Genomic DNA, 16,124 nt, shown 5'->3' on the forward strand with positions numbered 1-16,124 from the left:
TTAAATATCATAAAAAGATTAATTCTATTGCTTTAACCTCTGACCTGGGAGATTACTTGGTAACATTGTTAGACTGCAAAAAATACTTAGAAGGTTATTATTTAGTCATGAAGAACTACAACCTACCCACATTAGCAGAATATATAACTTCAAATAATTCAAGAAGATTTAGTTTAAATGAAGAAAGTTTTAAAGACATTATCAGGAAACTTATTTCAACTCTAAAAGTATTACACAAAAATAATCTTTATCATTGCGATATTAAAAGCGAGAATTTGCTTTTTGATGAAGAAAATAACCTTTTAAAGATTTTTGACTTTGGTTTAGCTACAAGCAGTGTTGATTCTTCTACTGTCAATGAATTTTCTAGTGACAATAAAACTTCTAGTGACAATGAATGTTTCAGTGATTATGAATGTTCAAGTGACAACGAATCTTTAAGTGACACTGAATTGTTGAATAATTTATTAAATAATCAATCAGCAGTTGACAGTACTGAAGGGGAAAATTATTCTGAAGATTTTATAGAAAACATAAATAAAAACAGAGACAACCTTTCAAAAATAGATGCTGTTGGAGTGGCTTGTGTCATCTGTCACTGCCTCACAGGCGAAAAAATGTCAAATCGTTCGTATATTAATAGGCTCAAAAGAGAAGAAAGTTCAGATGAAAATAAAACTATAATAAAAATGCTCGATGGTAAGCTTACCATTATGAGGGCTTACACAAAGTTATTTAGTAATGAAAAAATACCAGTTTCATCGCCTGTTCAATTAGCTGGACCAATGCCAGTTGAATTATCTCATCAACAATATGATCCCAAGCCTGTTGGATCTTCTGATCAACAGTGTTATTCCAAACCTGAATCATCGCCTGATCAACTAGCTGATTCCAAGCCTGTTGGATCGTCTGATCAACCAGATGAAGCAAAACTAGTTGACTCGTCTGAGAAAGCAGGTGAAGCCAAATCAGATAGGTCGCCTGTACCTTTGATGCAAAGTTATGTAAGCAAAGATAATTTAACCAATCAGCAGCAGGCTAGTAAAACTGTAGAGCTTGCACCTTCCCCAACAACAAGCATCAAAGCCCTTTCCCACCTTAATTTTGATGTGAAAAGAGATAGGATTAGAACTTCGTCTGTAAATAGTGACGTAATGAAGGAATAGCCCAAGCATACTAGCGTCAATGTCAAGATTTCGTCTAACCGCAAACTCGACATGACAGTTCAGACACTCGAATTAGACGACAAAGTTGTTGTAAAGGTTACTCTCTAAGTTCGTCGTGCGATCAACATTTTTCTGTTTCTATTAGTTTATGTTTAGTCTAAATTGTATTTTGTGTTTGAATTTTTTGTTCGTTATGCTGCTTTTGTTGAATAAATAATCCTTAGTTGAAAACTTACAGACTATTTATTGCATACTTATTTACATTAACACTTAAACTTTGTTGATAGTTGCTTAAAAATAAAATGAATTCCTTTATTTTAAATCTTGCAAAGCTTAACTTTCATTAAATAACTCTTGTTAAAAATTACTCAGCTAGCATTTATTCTTGTTTACTATTAGTAGTATGAAAAAATTAACAGTTCAATTGCAGAGTTTTTATGTATCCATTACCATACAGATCTCGTACTATTTAACTCCTTAGATAAATTAAATTAACATACAGCGTTTACAATTATAGAGAACAATTCAAAATCTTAAATGAAAACTCTGTTATGCATTTTAATTGAATAAGACTCCGACTGTGGTATATTAAATTAACTTGATCTCAATTTGTTACTTTTCGTCTACGTTTTTATGTTAACAACAAACATTTTTTAAGTAAAATATAGCTCCTACACTAATGTCGAACTTTCAGTATTCCCTATTTAGCTTCTATTTTTTTATGGCAATAAACAAGTGAAATATAAGACATTTCTACTGATAAGATAAACATTTTAAGATTATATTTTATACTGTAAAATATAAAGTCGTACACATACTTTTTTATGTATGTTTGATCTAACTACATTAACGAATATTAGCAAAAAATTTTAATTAAATAGAATGTGTTGAAAAAATCTTTATGTCAGCTCTTCTCAGTGGGCGATAGTGCTATAATATGACAGAATACAAACAAATCTATAATTAATAATAAATTACTTCAAATCTAATCTGATTTTATTAAATATTAATTTAATAAATAATAGTTTAAACTAATGCCTAAGTTTTCAAACGAGAGCTAATTGCGGCAAAATAATTTCAAGGTATCCACAAAATTAAGCTGTTTGAGCTGTAAGCTAGTTCTTTGTTTTTAAAGGCTCTACTACACATTTACTTAATATATTAATATTAATGTATATACTTAAATTGACTATTTTGTTTGTAAGCTCGGTTTAAGTGTGCTTACTTTTCACCGTATTGTTCATAACACTAACTTAAGTTAAATAAGTAATTTTATTTTCTCAACAAATTGATACACTTTTTTTCATAACTGATTGTTAACTGTTTATTTAGGTTATACAAAGCAATTTAAATTGAAAATACATTTGAAATTTCCGAAACTGTGCGTATTTCTGATACAATCCTAATCTTTCTAACAAATATTCAATTTATAGTTATAATATAAACAAAAAGTTTTTTTTTTCTACTAATTGTTAAATACAATAACTTTCTGATTGTCTGTTTTTTCCAATGTGACCATAGAGTTTTTGTGTTGTATATCCTTTTATAAGTTGATTTATAGTTGTATCTTTTTATAGTTCTTATGTTACTAAACAAGTTTTTCAGGTACATTTTTGTACCCAAAATTCAGTTAGCTTTCGTTTTTTTTTTCATTTCGTTCAACTGATTGTTTTATTACTAAAGATTTAAATATTTAAATTATAAAATTTAATCTAATAGCTCGTAAGAAATTTTATAAATGTTTGGTGTACGATTCGATAACCGAAGGTTTCATTTGTAAACCAGGTCCTTAGACCAAACTTTTTGAGCGCTTTTTTAATCGTTCAATAAACAATATTGACCAAATTAAGTTCATTTTATGCAATATTAGAAATATTTAAATACAGCTTCTTAATTACATAAAGTAATTTCTTATCTATTTTTAATATAATTTAAACACGGTTAAACTAGCGTGTAAAAATTCAAAAACTAAAAGTTAAAAGGAGTCAAAGGTCTGTTCTATAATGTTAATTTTTTATATTATCAACTGATCAAAGCTGAAAAGCTTTTAAACCATTGTCTGACTTTAAACTAAAAAATTGAGTTTTACTAAATAAAAATGATGTAGTACAATATCTATTGTTTCATTATGTAGTTCAAGTTAAAAATAGAGTGTTTATACAAGGAGTCAGTAAACTGGGCCCAAAACACAGTTCTGCGTTCAGCAATGTACTTCTTTCTAGCTATAACATGCATTTTAAAATAATTTTGTAATAAGTTAAAGTTTAAAATTTTAGTAATGTTCATAAGTTGTATTCTAAAGCAACTAAACAGACTTTTATCACATAAAAGTAAATTTTTAAAAAATGCAGCATTAAGTTTTAGAAAACAGCAGGTTAGATCATTACTAATGCACGAACATTGAACATTTCTATTTACTTCTGTCAATAAATTAATATAATTTAAATGTTTTAAAGCTTACTATGCTTTATGAAACTAACTTATAATTGACTACATTTTATTACAAAATTTTTCTTTTTAATATAGTTGTAGAAGTCTGATTTTTAAATTATAAAACTATAGTTTTATAACTAATCATTTACTGTCACGAAACTTAACGTTAGTTTGTTAAACTAAATAAACAGTAAAACACTTTTTTTTAAACATATGACATTGATTACAAAGCTGTATTTGGCCTTTAAACTTTTTAAAAGAATATACATATTTTTTAAGCTTTATCAACCTCAAAAACCCACTTAGCTGTATGATTTCTCTGTATACGAGCGTATGATTGCATCTTCTATACCACTTTGAAAAATTTGAAAGACGCTTTTAAGTAAGAAAACTTTAATAGTATTTAATAAAACGTATCTACTAAAATCATATTTTTATTGAACAACAATTTTTTGCAACTTTTTTAGTTGACGACTATACCGTATTTTTTTTATTTTAAAAGTTTATTAAGCCAATACTTTATTCCAGTATGGTAAGAAACTAGAGAGAAAAAGTTCTAGATGAAAAACCATTAATTGAAGCAAAAAAAGCTGTTTTAACTTTCGAAATTTACTCAACAATCTATTTTGATAAAAAAATATAGTTATATGTCTGTAATTTTAATTTTTCTCTTTTAATGTGCATGAAAGAATTTAAGATTAAAATAAAACATTTAGTTATTATCTTTTTTATTTTATACATTCTAAATGTGTTAGTATTTAACTGTCACCGTAAGTATAGCTAGGATAACTGCTTCAGTTAAAATCTTAATTTAATACCAAATATCTAATGATATTACTGAATCAAAAAACTGCCAATTTACATTAACAAAATTCTTTACTGTCGATTTACAAATTGAATTTCTCAATATAAGTATAAATACATTTTTTTTTTTAAATTATCATATGTTTAAATAAAATTATTTCAAATTTACTGCATTTTATTAACAGCTGTTTAACACGACACTTATTTGTTATTGTAAAAAGCGTATAAATCCAAAAACAATTTTTCTTATATGCGAAATATAGAACTAAAATAAAACTAAACACCAAGTTTGTAAAGAGATACGGTTTTATTGTCTCTTTATACATCCAATTTAATTTATAAAAAACACACACTCACTTAAAATTAAAAGGAGCTGCAAATTTTAATTAGCTTAGTCAGCAACAAACAACCTTTGAACCTTAACTACTTTTCAATGTCAAACAGGGTTTTACTAACTTAAATAAGAAAATATTTAACTACAATTTTAAGTTCTAGTCGTATACTCTAGGCTTTTTTAGTTAAACAAAATAACTTTTACTTAAGTTTATAGCTTTTTTCTAAATATACAATTACTTGTCAACTGTTTATAAACTATAAAAATTATAGTTCTTACCAAGGAAATTTATTCTTTTGTTAGTAATTTATAAACGTAACTGCATTAAAATTAGGTTTAATTAAGTGGGAAAACTGTTTAATTACTACTAAATACTTTAATTAGCTCTTAAATTTTTATACATACTAAGTCACCGAGTTTGTAGAAACATAACATTTTTGCAACTAAGTTGACTTACGTTAAAACTTTATTAAAAGCATTAAAAAACAAAAACTATATCAAAATATAAAATACGCTTATAACTTCGAGTTAAAACACTTAAAATTTTATATTTCATGAAATATTTATAACAAGATTAACAAAGCATAACAAGCTTAATTGCTGCAGAACACCATTTTTAACTCAACTTAAAAATTTATAAACTTAATTTTTGCAAAACACCATTTTCGCTTAAAACTTTAAAAATTGTCAAATTTCATTCACACCGACGCTACAAAAAGTTCATCAGAAAGTATTGCTAACACACAAGGAAGACATTCGGGTGAAAAACAAACGAGCGTGAAAACGTCACGACAAGCTCTTTATCTTGCCCTCGACGACCCGCTTCACCTGCTGAACCGACATGTCCAACTTCATTTTCTTCACGTACCTCGTGTCGCCGATGTCGATCACCTGCAGCCAGCCGTCGCAGTTGCCGACGAGCAGGTCGAGCAGCTGTTCGGTTTCGTGCATCGTCGAGTTGTGCGCGCTCGACAAGTGACGCAACATTTCCTCGTGCTTCAAGCAGTTTCTCTTCTTGCTTCTGTAGAACCTGTTTTGGTTGTTTGGTTTTTTGCAAGAAACTTATCAATTATTTGCTAAATATCCGAAACTTTATAAATAAATAAACACATTTAAAGTTTAAACTGTTTTTGCATACAGTTACATATATAAACAATATTAAATTACTTTTTACTCAGATTTTTCACAGATTCTCTAACGCTTGTCCAAACTGCTTTTTCTCCTCTGTTATTCAAAAATCTGAGTACAGTGTCAAATTTTTCGAATATCTCCAACAATGTCTGGGAAAAATAACATTTATAATATCCAGAAACTAACATGTTAAAATAGGTAATTTTACTATATGTAGTTTTATAAAAATTCAAAATCTACATTACTTCTCTGATGTTAGATATCAACTAAAAACTACATTTAAGCATGACAAAATTATATTCAATTTTTCTATCAACATTAATCCATTTTGTAAAACTAAGTTTTTTAATAACATAATCAATAATACATTATTTTACATAATACATAAATTTTTGATGAATATATGCAACAAACATTGTAAGCTCTGGGTAAAACCAATTGATTCTGGTCTGAAGTAGAATCCGCATTGTCAGCAGACATCATGAAATCTTGAAGTTCCTCATTTGTATGGATTGTTGTTTCCTCCGTGTTTTGCTCATTGACTTTTTGAAGCATCTATTTAAATATTAAAAAATTACACTTTATTAATCTTAAAAAATGAATAAAATTATAAATTACTAGAATGTATAAAAACTATACCATAATGTGTAAATACATAATAAATAAAACCATTAAAATAAAATTAGTAAACAGGAGATAGTAAAAACACTTCTATTTAAACCAACTTCTGATTGAGTTGGCATCTTTGGCATAGCTTGAAGCTTCTTTCTTTTTTTAATCTTCATTAAACAATCGCTAACGTCTAGTTTACGATTTGAAGGAGTTCTTAAAACCGAAGCTTTGCCTTCGATTATTTTTTCTGGAGTGGAACTCACCTCAACTTGTTTTATGGAATCATCTTTAGTCAAATTTTTATTTAAGGGTTTTTTATTATTTTCTAAGCTTGGTTGAAGTTTTTCTTCATTAATGGAAACTTTATTGGATGTTATTTTAGTTCCAACAACGTTTTGATGAACTTTTTTTTCAGCAGTATTTAAGTTATCATCTTTTGATTGTGTTTGATCAGCATCCTTAAACAAATTTCTCCTTTTTCTAGGAGTTTTTGGAGATAAATCATCACATCTCCGTTTCTTAGTTGTTTGCTTGGGTTTTGCTTGTAATAGATCTATTATTCATAACAAAAAATTATTATAAAATACAATCGGGTAATGTTTTAAACACATATTTAAAAATGGAAGTAAGATAAATAGAACAATTTCAAGGACTTATATCAACTTAAAACATTTATTATCAAAAATATTTAGTTAATTATTAATATAAAGTGTACTGAATATCTTAATTTTACCATTGTCTAAAGAGTACCTAAATAAATTTATTAAAATATTTTAAAAAAACTATATCTGACAATTAACTTTTCTGATTTCTAAGTACAAAACAGGCATAAAGTTTTTATACTGTTTCTTTTTAACTATTTTTAAAGAAGTAGTTGAAAATTTATCTACTCAGTAAAAAACACATAAAAAGTTAGTTAAGTTAGTTTATCAAAGTTGATAAAAATATTTAGAACAGATAAAAAAATTAATTTGTGTTTCTAGTATTTAATCTTTTTATTATTAAATTAGTAAGCTAAAGAAATATCTTACCTCTTATATCACACCCCTTTCTTACCCTAGAAGATGAACTAGCTGGAACAGTTTCAATTACAACTTTTGGTGTTATAGTTTTTTCAACGGTAGTACTGATTTTATTTAACAAAGGCTTTTCATTTATGAGATCATGTTGGCTCTTCTTTTTTAGTCCAAAATGTCTTTTAACTTAATGTCAATGACAACTTAAAACATCAAATCAAAATAAAATGCACCTGGAATACATATAACATTAAGTAAAATACATAGTCTAAATTTAAGCTTCATAACTCTGATAAATATAATTTTAAGACTGCATATTATCGTCTGTAACCTTCAATACATTTTAGGAATAAAAACTCTTTTAACAGGTTTGCTAATAAATAAGTTTAAAACTGCTTTATTTTTTTGCGAGATTTTGTTCAACAAGCAGAGATTTATATAAAACTATTTTAACTATTGTGTGATGGAAAAAGTTAGTGCCATAATTTTGAGTATTACTAATCAATAAACAAAATTAAAGTAGTTTTAAAATTTAAACATGAAATAAACAAAAATCAATGTATGAATATTTATTTTATATTTTAAAATCAAATACTTTTACTACAGATATTAAGTAGTAGTACAAAATCAAATTTAAGGTTTGATGAAAATAATTCAACTTTTATTTGAATTCATACATGTTACTGAAATAGTGTTCAAACAGTTTGTAGGATTTTAGGATACAATTAATGATTTTTGGAAAACTTATACTTTTTATAATGTTCAGATTAAACCTTTATACAAGGCAATTAAAAGTTTTAAAGGAAATAAAAAACTTTGTTTATTTAAACTGACTCTTGTTAAGACTATGACTCTTAAATATTGTGCTCAATAGATTTTAAAATATTTTTTTTATGCAATCAAAATACAACTTTTTTTACCTAATAAAACTTATTTTTTATATTAAGCAACTTCCGACAGTTTTTAAACTCCATAAGTAGCATTAAAAGCCTTAATTTTTTTCAAAATGCAAACCTAAAATAGAAAAAATATTAGACAACACATAAACTTAAAACTTTGTATAACAGTTTTAGTCATGTGTTTTAAAATGTTTAATTAAAGAAAAAACAAATCTAAAGGTATTACATTTGCAATCTTGAGTTTAAATTATTTATATACATCAATTTTAAAGTTATACTGTTTAAAAATAAAGTTGCTGTGCAAAAAAAAATTACAACTAACTATTAGTAAAGGTTAACTACACATTTATTTCAAATACAAAAGAAAAAATTTAAATAAACAACTGTCACCAATATAATTAAAAAATATATTACAAAATTTGAGCTCTCCAACTCATAGCCAAAAAAGCAGTCAAATTTCAATTATTTTTTAGTTTCAAAGAAAGATTGCAATAAAATAAATACTGTGCATATGTTTGTATTCTACGATCAGGATTTCCCAAAGTGATCTATATGAATACCTTATGGGCCATTACAGAATTTTAGGGGGCCATAAGCAGTAAAAAGGCCACAGGGGTCATAAATTGAAACTTACACTAGATATTCTGGAGTTGTAGATGAGTCGCTGTGCCAAAGTGACGCACCGTGTCATTTTATCGCCGTGCCAAAGTGACGCACCGTGTCATTTTGTCGCTGTGTCATTCTGACACCCACCCAAATAGTTGTGGTGCTAAAAAGTATAAAATTTTTAAGTTTATTAAACTTAATTACGACAGCAGAGACACTATTTTATAAAGACCTTTAGAAAAAAATAAAAAGCAATTAAGATAATTTTGTATGAATACTAATAAACTACATACAAAGTATGTCTAAAATAGCATTTTTGAGCAAATTTTTTTTAATAAAAAACAGAAGATGTGTGTACTTGTATATGTATAAAGATTTTTTTGTTTCTTATTTTTAATTACCAAAAATCTATTTTTAATTTATTTCTGTTATGTTTGTGTACAATTGGAAAGGGTATGAATTATTATAAAAAAAAGATGACTCAGCAAGTATACAAACCAGACTGATCTTTAAGTACACTTTCCGAAACAGAATAAGTTATTAACAAAAAAGATTGAATAAGTATTGTATGAAAACCTAAATTAGATTTTAAAAATTTTATTGGTTGCTAAAAATACGCTATTTTCGACATATTTTGTATAAATTCTATGATTTGGATTTTTATAAAAGTATATATAAATTTTAACACAAAACACTTACTTTTATAAAAGAAGAATATTTGAAAAAAGCTTAAATTCAAAAAGAAATTAAATTAAACTTTTTTAAGTGGGACTTCAGAAATTAATGATTTTGTTTACTCTTTATGTACATACAACAAGGTATATAATATGTAAAAAAAGACATAAATTATTAAAAATTAAAAGTCATTTTCAGATTTGTGTTTTTATATCAGGTTAATATTATCAAAAAACTTTCGTACAAAAATGACTTTATCTCAAAATGTAATTAGAATTTTGCTAGCTTAGTTATTTATGTAAAAAACGAGGTTTAAGTATAAGTGATTTACACTAGTGATCTCCCGATCGACAAAATTAGGATCCTGCCGAAACCGGATAAAAATATTAAAGCAAAAATGCCAATTCTCGCCGAATCCTATTCTGGATCCCACTTTAAATCACTAGAAAATTAATACTATAAGTAAACTATCATCACTAATTTTTATTTAAGTTAGTTATATTATAAGTTAAATAGTTTTGTATTCTGTGATTTGCACAGTTATTTATTTAAACAATGCCTAATGCTTAAAACAGTGAATGTTCTAACAAACCTAAGAGAAAAACTTGATTTGTTTTCCTTTGGATCCTAATAAAAAAGCTATTTATAAATGTAATTTACTTAAAAATCTAAGCCTACCTAAAAAAACCTATGTCGAATAAATGTTGCCTATTATATACAAAACTCTTTAAATCGGGTCCACCGACTAAACAAATTATCTTAGCTTATTTTAAACACTATTATACGGTAAGTAAATCTTTTTAGTAAGTTAATTATTAATGTTTAAAAACTGGTTAGAAAACCTATTAATAAAATGGTAGAATGTATTAGTTTTAGAACTTTTTCAGTAACATATTAATATAAAAATCTAATGTTTAAGTAAAACGCCTTCGTTTAAGATAAAGCTAGACTTAAATCATTACTCCTAGAACCAATAAGTAAAGTTATTTAAAATACGATCTATTTAGTTTTTAAACTTAAAATAAGAGCTTAAATTGAAAATGTTTTAACACAAATAAAATATACTATCCGGATATAATTTATAAATAATTTCAAAATTAAATCGTTTAAGTTTTTTAGTTATGTGTTTTTATTGTAAAAATCAAAAACAAGTGTTGGTATAGTACTATAAAAGTGTAAACAAAATAGATATATATTATAAAATATTGTACACAAAAACTTTATATCAAAAAAGTAACTAGTTATGTTACAAAACATATAATACTTCTTTATATATTTCAAACGATAACATTCTTTTAAGAAAAAAAAGTTTCTACTAAAAAATTTTGTTTAAAGAATGTTGAAAACTATAAAAATAAACAGTTTAATAGAGATTAGAAAATATTGTATGATCAACCTTTTTTTATCTTTACATTATTGTAGATAAATCATTTACTTTAACATTGTTTTTGTTAATAAGTATTTATTTTTAGACTTATATAGTATATATTTTAATAAATGGCTATAAAAAAATACTTAATTAATCACTTCATAAACATAAAGTACTCAAACTTTTAACAAAGTTTCCTGTTGTACTATTTATATAAAAAACAAAAAAATAAATCTTATAATCATAAAATGTTTTAAGCTTAAAACAACGTTTCATCATCAGAATTTTTTAATCTTCAAAACAATAAAAAATCATGTTAAGGTAATTTGTTCAAACCTAGTAAAACAATTTAAAATAAATAAAAATAAAATCTGTTACAGTATGTAATTTTTTTTTTAAGAAACCTGTCGCTAGACAACCAGTTACTTTTATTCAAACAACATATTAATATTGAACAATAATATTTGAGGAAATGATAAAACAATCCCGTTTAGGTGCTTTTGAGTTATTAGAGTTTTATAATTAAGAAAATAAGACAAAAATCGTTAAATCTTGTAACTTTTGTCCTGTCATGAAACCAAGTTTTTATTTAGGTGTTTAAAATGTAAAGTCTTTAGAAAAATAAAAAGTGCATTTTTATACTTATAATTTTATTTTTCTTAACATTTAAACTAAAAAAAAAATTCCTAAGATACAATTTTCAGGAAAATTTGCGTAGAAATATCTTATTTGTTAAAATAATTAATAAACTTCTTCCCGTTTTTATTTTTTAAACTTACTTCAACAATAAAAAACTATTATTGTTTTCAAAAGTAACTTTACCATTAAAATTAAGTTTTTATAACTAGTTGTTTTTTTTGTTTTTTTTTAAATTAGTTCTTTGCTAGGATAAGCTAAAAGAACTTTCTTGATCACCTAAGCGTGTTTCTAAGAACTTTCAGTTTTTACTCATATCAAAGCTGTAGCTATAGCTAATGTATTTAAGTCAATAGATGTTAATTTAGTGTAGTAATTATATTTATTAATTAATCAATAATAAAACTGAGCAGCTGTACAGATATAAATATAGTAGTGTTAATAAGACTGTTTAGCTAGCCTAAAAATTACTTTTTGTTGCTTTTTACTCAGAACTTTTAAAAAAAAACTTAATTTAAATTTATTTTATATGCCTAATAATTTTGAAAATAAATTTGTACTATATATCAAACTTATGCCTTCTAAAAATCTTAATGAGGAACTATTTTTACAATCACATTAGTCTATAACAACTTACAAAAAGAGCTTTTATACTTACTTTAATCCAAATAAGTATGATACGTTGATTAACAAAAGATATTAGTGACTAACTCTATGATCTGTTTCAATAAATTAATCAAGGAAACAAATCTTTTTGTGTAGTCTTATGTATTTTAAGTCTTATAATATGAATCATAAGTAACTCAAAAAATAAACAAAATATAATTAATATATAAAGGTGGTGTAAAGACTTAGATTAGGGTAGGGTTTGCACTTTTATGACTGAAATTTGATTATTAATTGATTTTTAAAGTCAAATAACATTATGCTAACTGCCTCTAGCATTAACTCTAACTACCTCTAGCAAAATGTTTTTTCGTATATTTAAATTATCTCAGCTAATCTAAATTAACTCATGAGTACCCACAGGCTCAGTTAACTTGACTTCCTGAATAATGGTATGAAGAATATACTATAAACTATTTTTTACAGGATATTGTAGTAAATAAAATCAACAATGTCTCAATTTATAGCTCCTTACGGAAGAGGTTATTACGGTGGTTATGAACAAAACAGGCATGAATCACGTGGAAGAAACAACCATTCTAAACTTTCTCAGAATGAAAAATGGTAAGTAGTGGTTTTAAATAATACAAAAATAAAACTATTCAAATGAAATACTATAAAACTAATGCGAAACAAGCAAAACAAGTTTAAACTTTTGATGAATGAATTTAAAAAAAAGTGTATGACACAGTTTGTTGTATTTTTATATATGAAAAAAAATATTTTTTGTGTAAAAGTTGAAAACTGTTACTTTTTTTATATACTCAAACTTTTAGGCAGCCAGTTACGAAGCTTGGAATGCTTGTAAAGGATAAAAAAATACGATTTTTGGAAGAAATATACCTCCTTTCAAAGCCTATTACAGAACCTGAAATTATTGATCACTTTTTGGCTGCAAAGCTCAAGGAGGAAGTTTTAAAGATAACGCCCTTTCAAAAGCAAACCAGTGAAGGTTAACGCACTAGGTTTAAGGTGATCAAGATGTTTTTTGATTTAAATGTTTTTACTAGCTTTTTTACTAGATCATCACATGAGTATTTTAACTGTCGATAAACTTATTTCAATAAAATGTCTCTAATGCATCACAACTAACATCTTTAAAGGCGCACCTTCTAGTAAACTAAGTAGAAAAGTAAAGAGCATTCGGTTATATAGGCGTTTATTGCTGTTGGTGATGATGAAAAGTACATTGGAAAAGTACATTGGGTGTTGAAGCTTCAAAAGAAGTGTCCAAAGCGATCCGCGGTGCAGTCTCGGTTGCTAAGCTGCTAATGGTTCCCGTCAGACAAGGTTATTGGGGCGATAAGAACCAACCTCCTCATACTGTTCCTTTTGAGGTAAGTTGAAAAATATCAAAATATTTTGACCTGTAGTTGCGCTAAGATTCTTAAAGTTCTATGTTATCCGTAAAGATAGATAATCACAAAAATTGAATCCTAATAATATATCGATCAAATATAATAAAACCTTCAAATAGAATTGTACTATTTTATGTATAAGGTGTCGTATATTTCGTGTTGATTCCATTTTTATTCAATAATAAAAAAATATAAAAGTTGTTGTTCCAAAAATTTAACTTGGGTTGCATTATTTTTGAAATATATAAAGTAGCAAATGTTATCTTTGCAGTATCTTCTAGCGTTAACTCAAATACGTTTCCCTCATGGCAATCAAAACATTTTTTTCTTGTATGAATAGTTAGTTTTAGCATCTAAGTATATTTATGATTTACAATTAATAAAAGTATTTCAAGGTACAGAGTTTTTAAACTGTTCGTTTAAAATAAATTGAATGCTTAACTCTACCATTACACTAACTGAATGTCTATAGTAGATAAATTAAAACGATGACTTTTTAAATACAAAATCTAACAGGTAAGCGGAAAATGTGGAGCAGTTGAGGTGCGTATTTTTCCGGCCACTTGTGGCACAGGTATTGTATCGGGACCGGTTGCTAAGAAAATACTTACACTAGGTGGCATTAAAGACTGTTTCATCACAGTGTGCGGTGAAACAAACAATCAGGGTCATTTAACTATATATTTTTATATTAATTGATAGTTAGAGTACGAAAATGTATATTAACTAGTATTAATTTACTAGTACAGTAACTTCTCGCTTATTTACGCACATTGTGTCCACTGAAAAAGTGCGTAAATATACGAGAGATCGTAAAGATACGAGAGGTACCCAATATACTTCCTATAATGGCTATTTTTTAATATTGCTTCTAGTTAAAAGCAGACTGGGGACTTTCCCACTTTTAACAATTTGTTTACTTTATTTTTAAATATGAAAACACAAGATAAAATAATACTTGTAGATTAATTTTACTAGTGATAATATTAAGTAGATTTTATCTTTATCTTAACTTATATGTTACTTATTCGATACTTAACATTTATGTTCTATTCTACTTAGCAAATTTAATTTATAATTAAGCATTTGTTTACAAATAAGAAATTGTGTGATGTCTATATACAACGGTGTATTATTTATTTGTGTTTTAAACTCTCATTATTTCATTATATTTTCATTATTTGACACAGTCATATTTCTTTAGTAATTTTAATTTAGTCTCTTATTGTTAACGAAATTTCTGATTAACTGAGGTATAACTAAATGTTTATCAATTAATCAAGGGACATAAGTTTACAAAGTCTAAAGATATAGAGAAGTGAGTTAGCATTTAAAAAAATATTTTAATATATAAATATACAATAAACCTAATTAGTATTTTTTAATTTTTTAGAATTCTTAAATGCGTAACTAAACGAGAGTGCGTAAGGTCACGAGTGCGTAAAGATGCGAGAGGTTACTGTTAAACAGTTTTCCAAAAACCTGTATATAAATCAAATGCTAGTTTAAAGTATAACAATAAAAACATTAAAGACGTTACGAATGAAATGTTAAAGTTCTAAACAAAATAAATTTAACCTTATAGCTAAAGCAATTTTGAATGCGTTGAACGAAACCTACAGCATGTTGAAGACTCAGCTGCCAGAAGTACAAATTTGTTGAAAGTAAAACGATTAAGTTAGATTTGTAAAAGCATCTTCTTGATAATGTATATAAGTTAAATATTTTACTCTTGTCTCTTTTCAACTTTGGATTTAAGTTAATTATTTAACATTTGCTTTAGTTTTTATACCTAAATTTCTTTTGTGCACTGTAAGTCTGTTAATAAAAGAATTAGTTTCTAATTATCTGACTTTTTACTAATGTAATAATACCATGAATTCTTTTAACGGTTAAACATATCTTATACAACTTAAATTGTGGGTTTAAAGAAATACTTAGTTTATCTTTATCTATTAGTTAATTTCACTTAAAACCATAAATACAATACTAAAATGAAGTATAAGTTTGTTACAAAACCCTTTGGATAGCTAAGTACAGTAATAATTTCCTTAAGTTTAAAGTATAGTCTTAGATTATTTAAAAAAATTTTTAAACATTTTTATACATAAATCTCTTTAAATAAATAGTACACGTTTAAAAGTAGATATCTACTTGGAAGTAATGTAAAAAAATAAAGCAGCCATTTAACTTAAGCGCTTTTTACAAACGAAAACAGAAAAGTAGTAATATAAAATTTATATTATCAGTAAGGTATTTTATAACAAACAACCAATTACAACGAGTACAGCAGAAAATCGATGTTTTGTTTCATTGTAAAAAAAAGTGTAAAAAAATCCCACTGCAAAATAGTTTCAAAAATTTAAGTTATTAAATAAGGATCAAAGATCTAAGCCAGAAAAATTTTGTAAAACTAATT

At 26.0% G+C, this 16,124-nt stretch overlaps 1 protein-coding gene and 1 pseudogene across 1 annotated transcript; one reads left to right on the forward strand and one right to left on the reverse strand.

The window, feature by feature from the left end:
* Positions 1 to 5,523: 5,523 nt before the first annotated feature.
* On the reverse strand, positions 5,524 to 6,706 carry LOC145846894 (uncharacterized). Its single transcript, XM_082953452.1, has 4 exons — positions 6,594 to 6,706; positions 6,283 to 6,423; positions 5,905 to 6,017; positions 5,524 to 5,767 (listed from the first exon to the last, which is right to left on the reverse strand). Exons 1-4 carry the CDS (start codon positions 6,651 to 6,653, stop codon positions 5,524 to 5,526), a joined length of 558 nt encoding a protein of 185 aa, XP_082809578.1. The 5' UTR covers positions 6,654 to 6,706.
* A 6,092-nt stretch (positions 6,707 to 12,798) lies between these two features.
* Positions 12,799 to 15,367, forward strand: LOC145846895 (small ribosomal subunit protein uS5-like; annotated as a pseudogene).
* Positions 15,368 to 16,124: the final 757 nt, after the last annotated feature.

Source organism: Thalia democratica, unplaced genomic scaffold (assembly GCF_965202585.1).
Source record: "Thalia democratica unplaced genomic scaffold, ktThaDemo2.hap1.1 HAP1_SCAFFOLD_703, whole genome shotgun sequence".
NCBI lineage: Eukaryota > Metazoa > Chordata > Thaliacea > Salpida > Salpidae > Thalia > Thalia democratica.

Bases quoted from the DNA above. Each gene is read 5' to 3' on its own strand.
- LOC145846894 (XM_082953452.1), bottom strand. From the start codon at position 6,653: ATGAAGATTAAAAAAAGAAAGAAGCTTCAAGCTATGCCAAAGATGCCA. The intron at 6,424-6,593 runs GTTGGTTTAAAT...ATATTTAAATAG, and splicing joins AGATGCCAACTCAATCAGAA to ATGCTTCAAAAAGTCAATGA. The intron at 6,018-6,282 runs GTTTGTTGCATA...TATTTTTCCCAG, and splicing joins TTTTACCCAGAGCTTACAAT to ACATTGTTGGAGATATTCGA.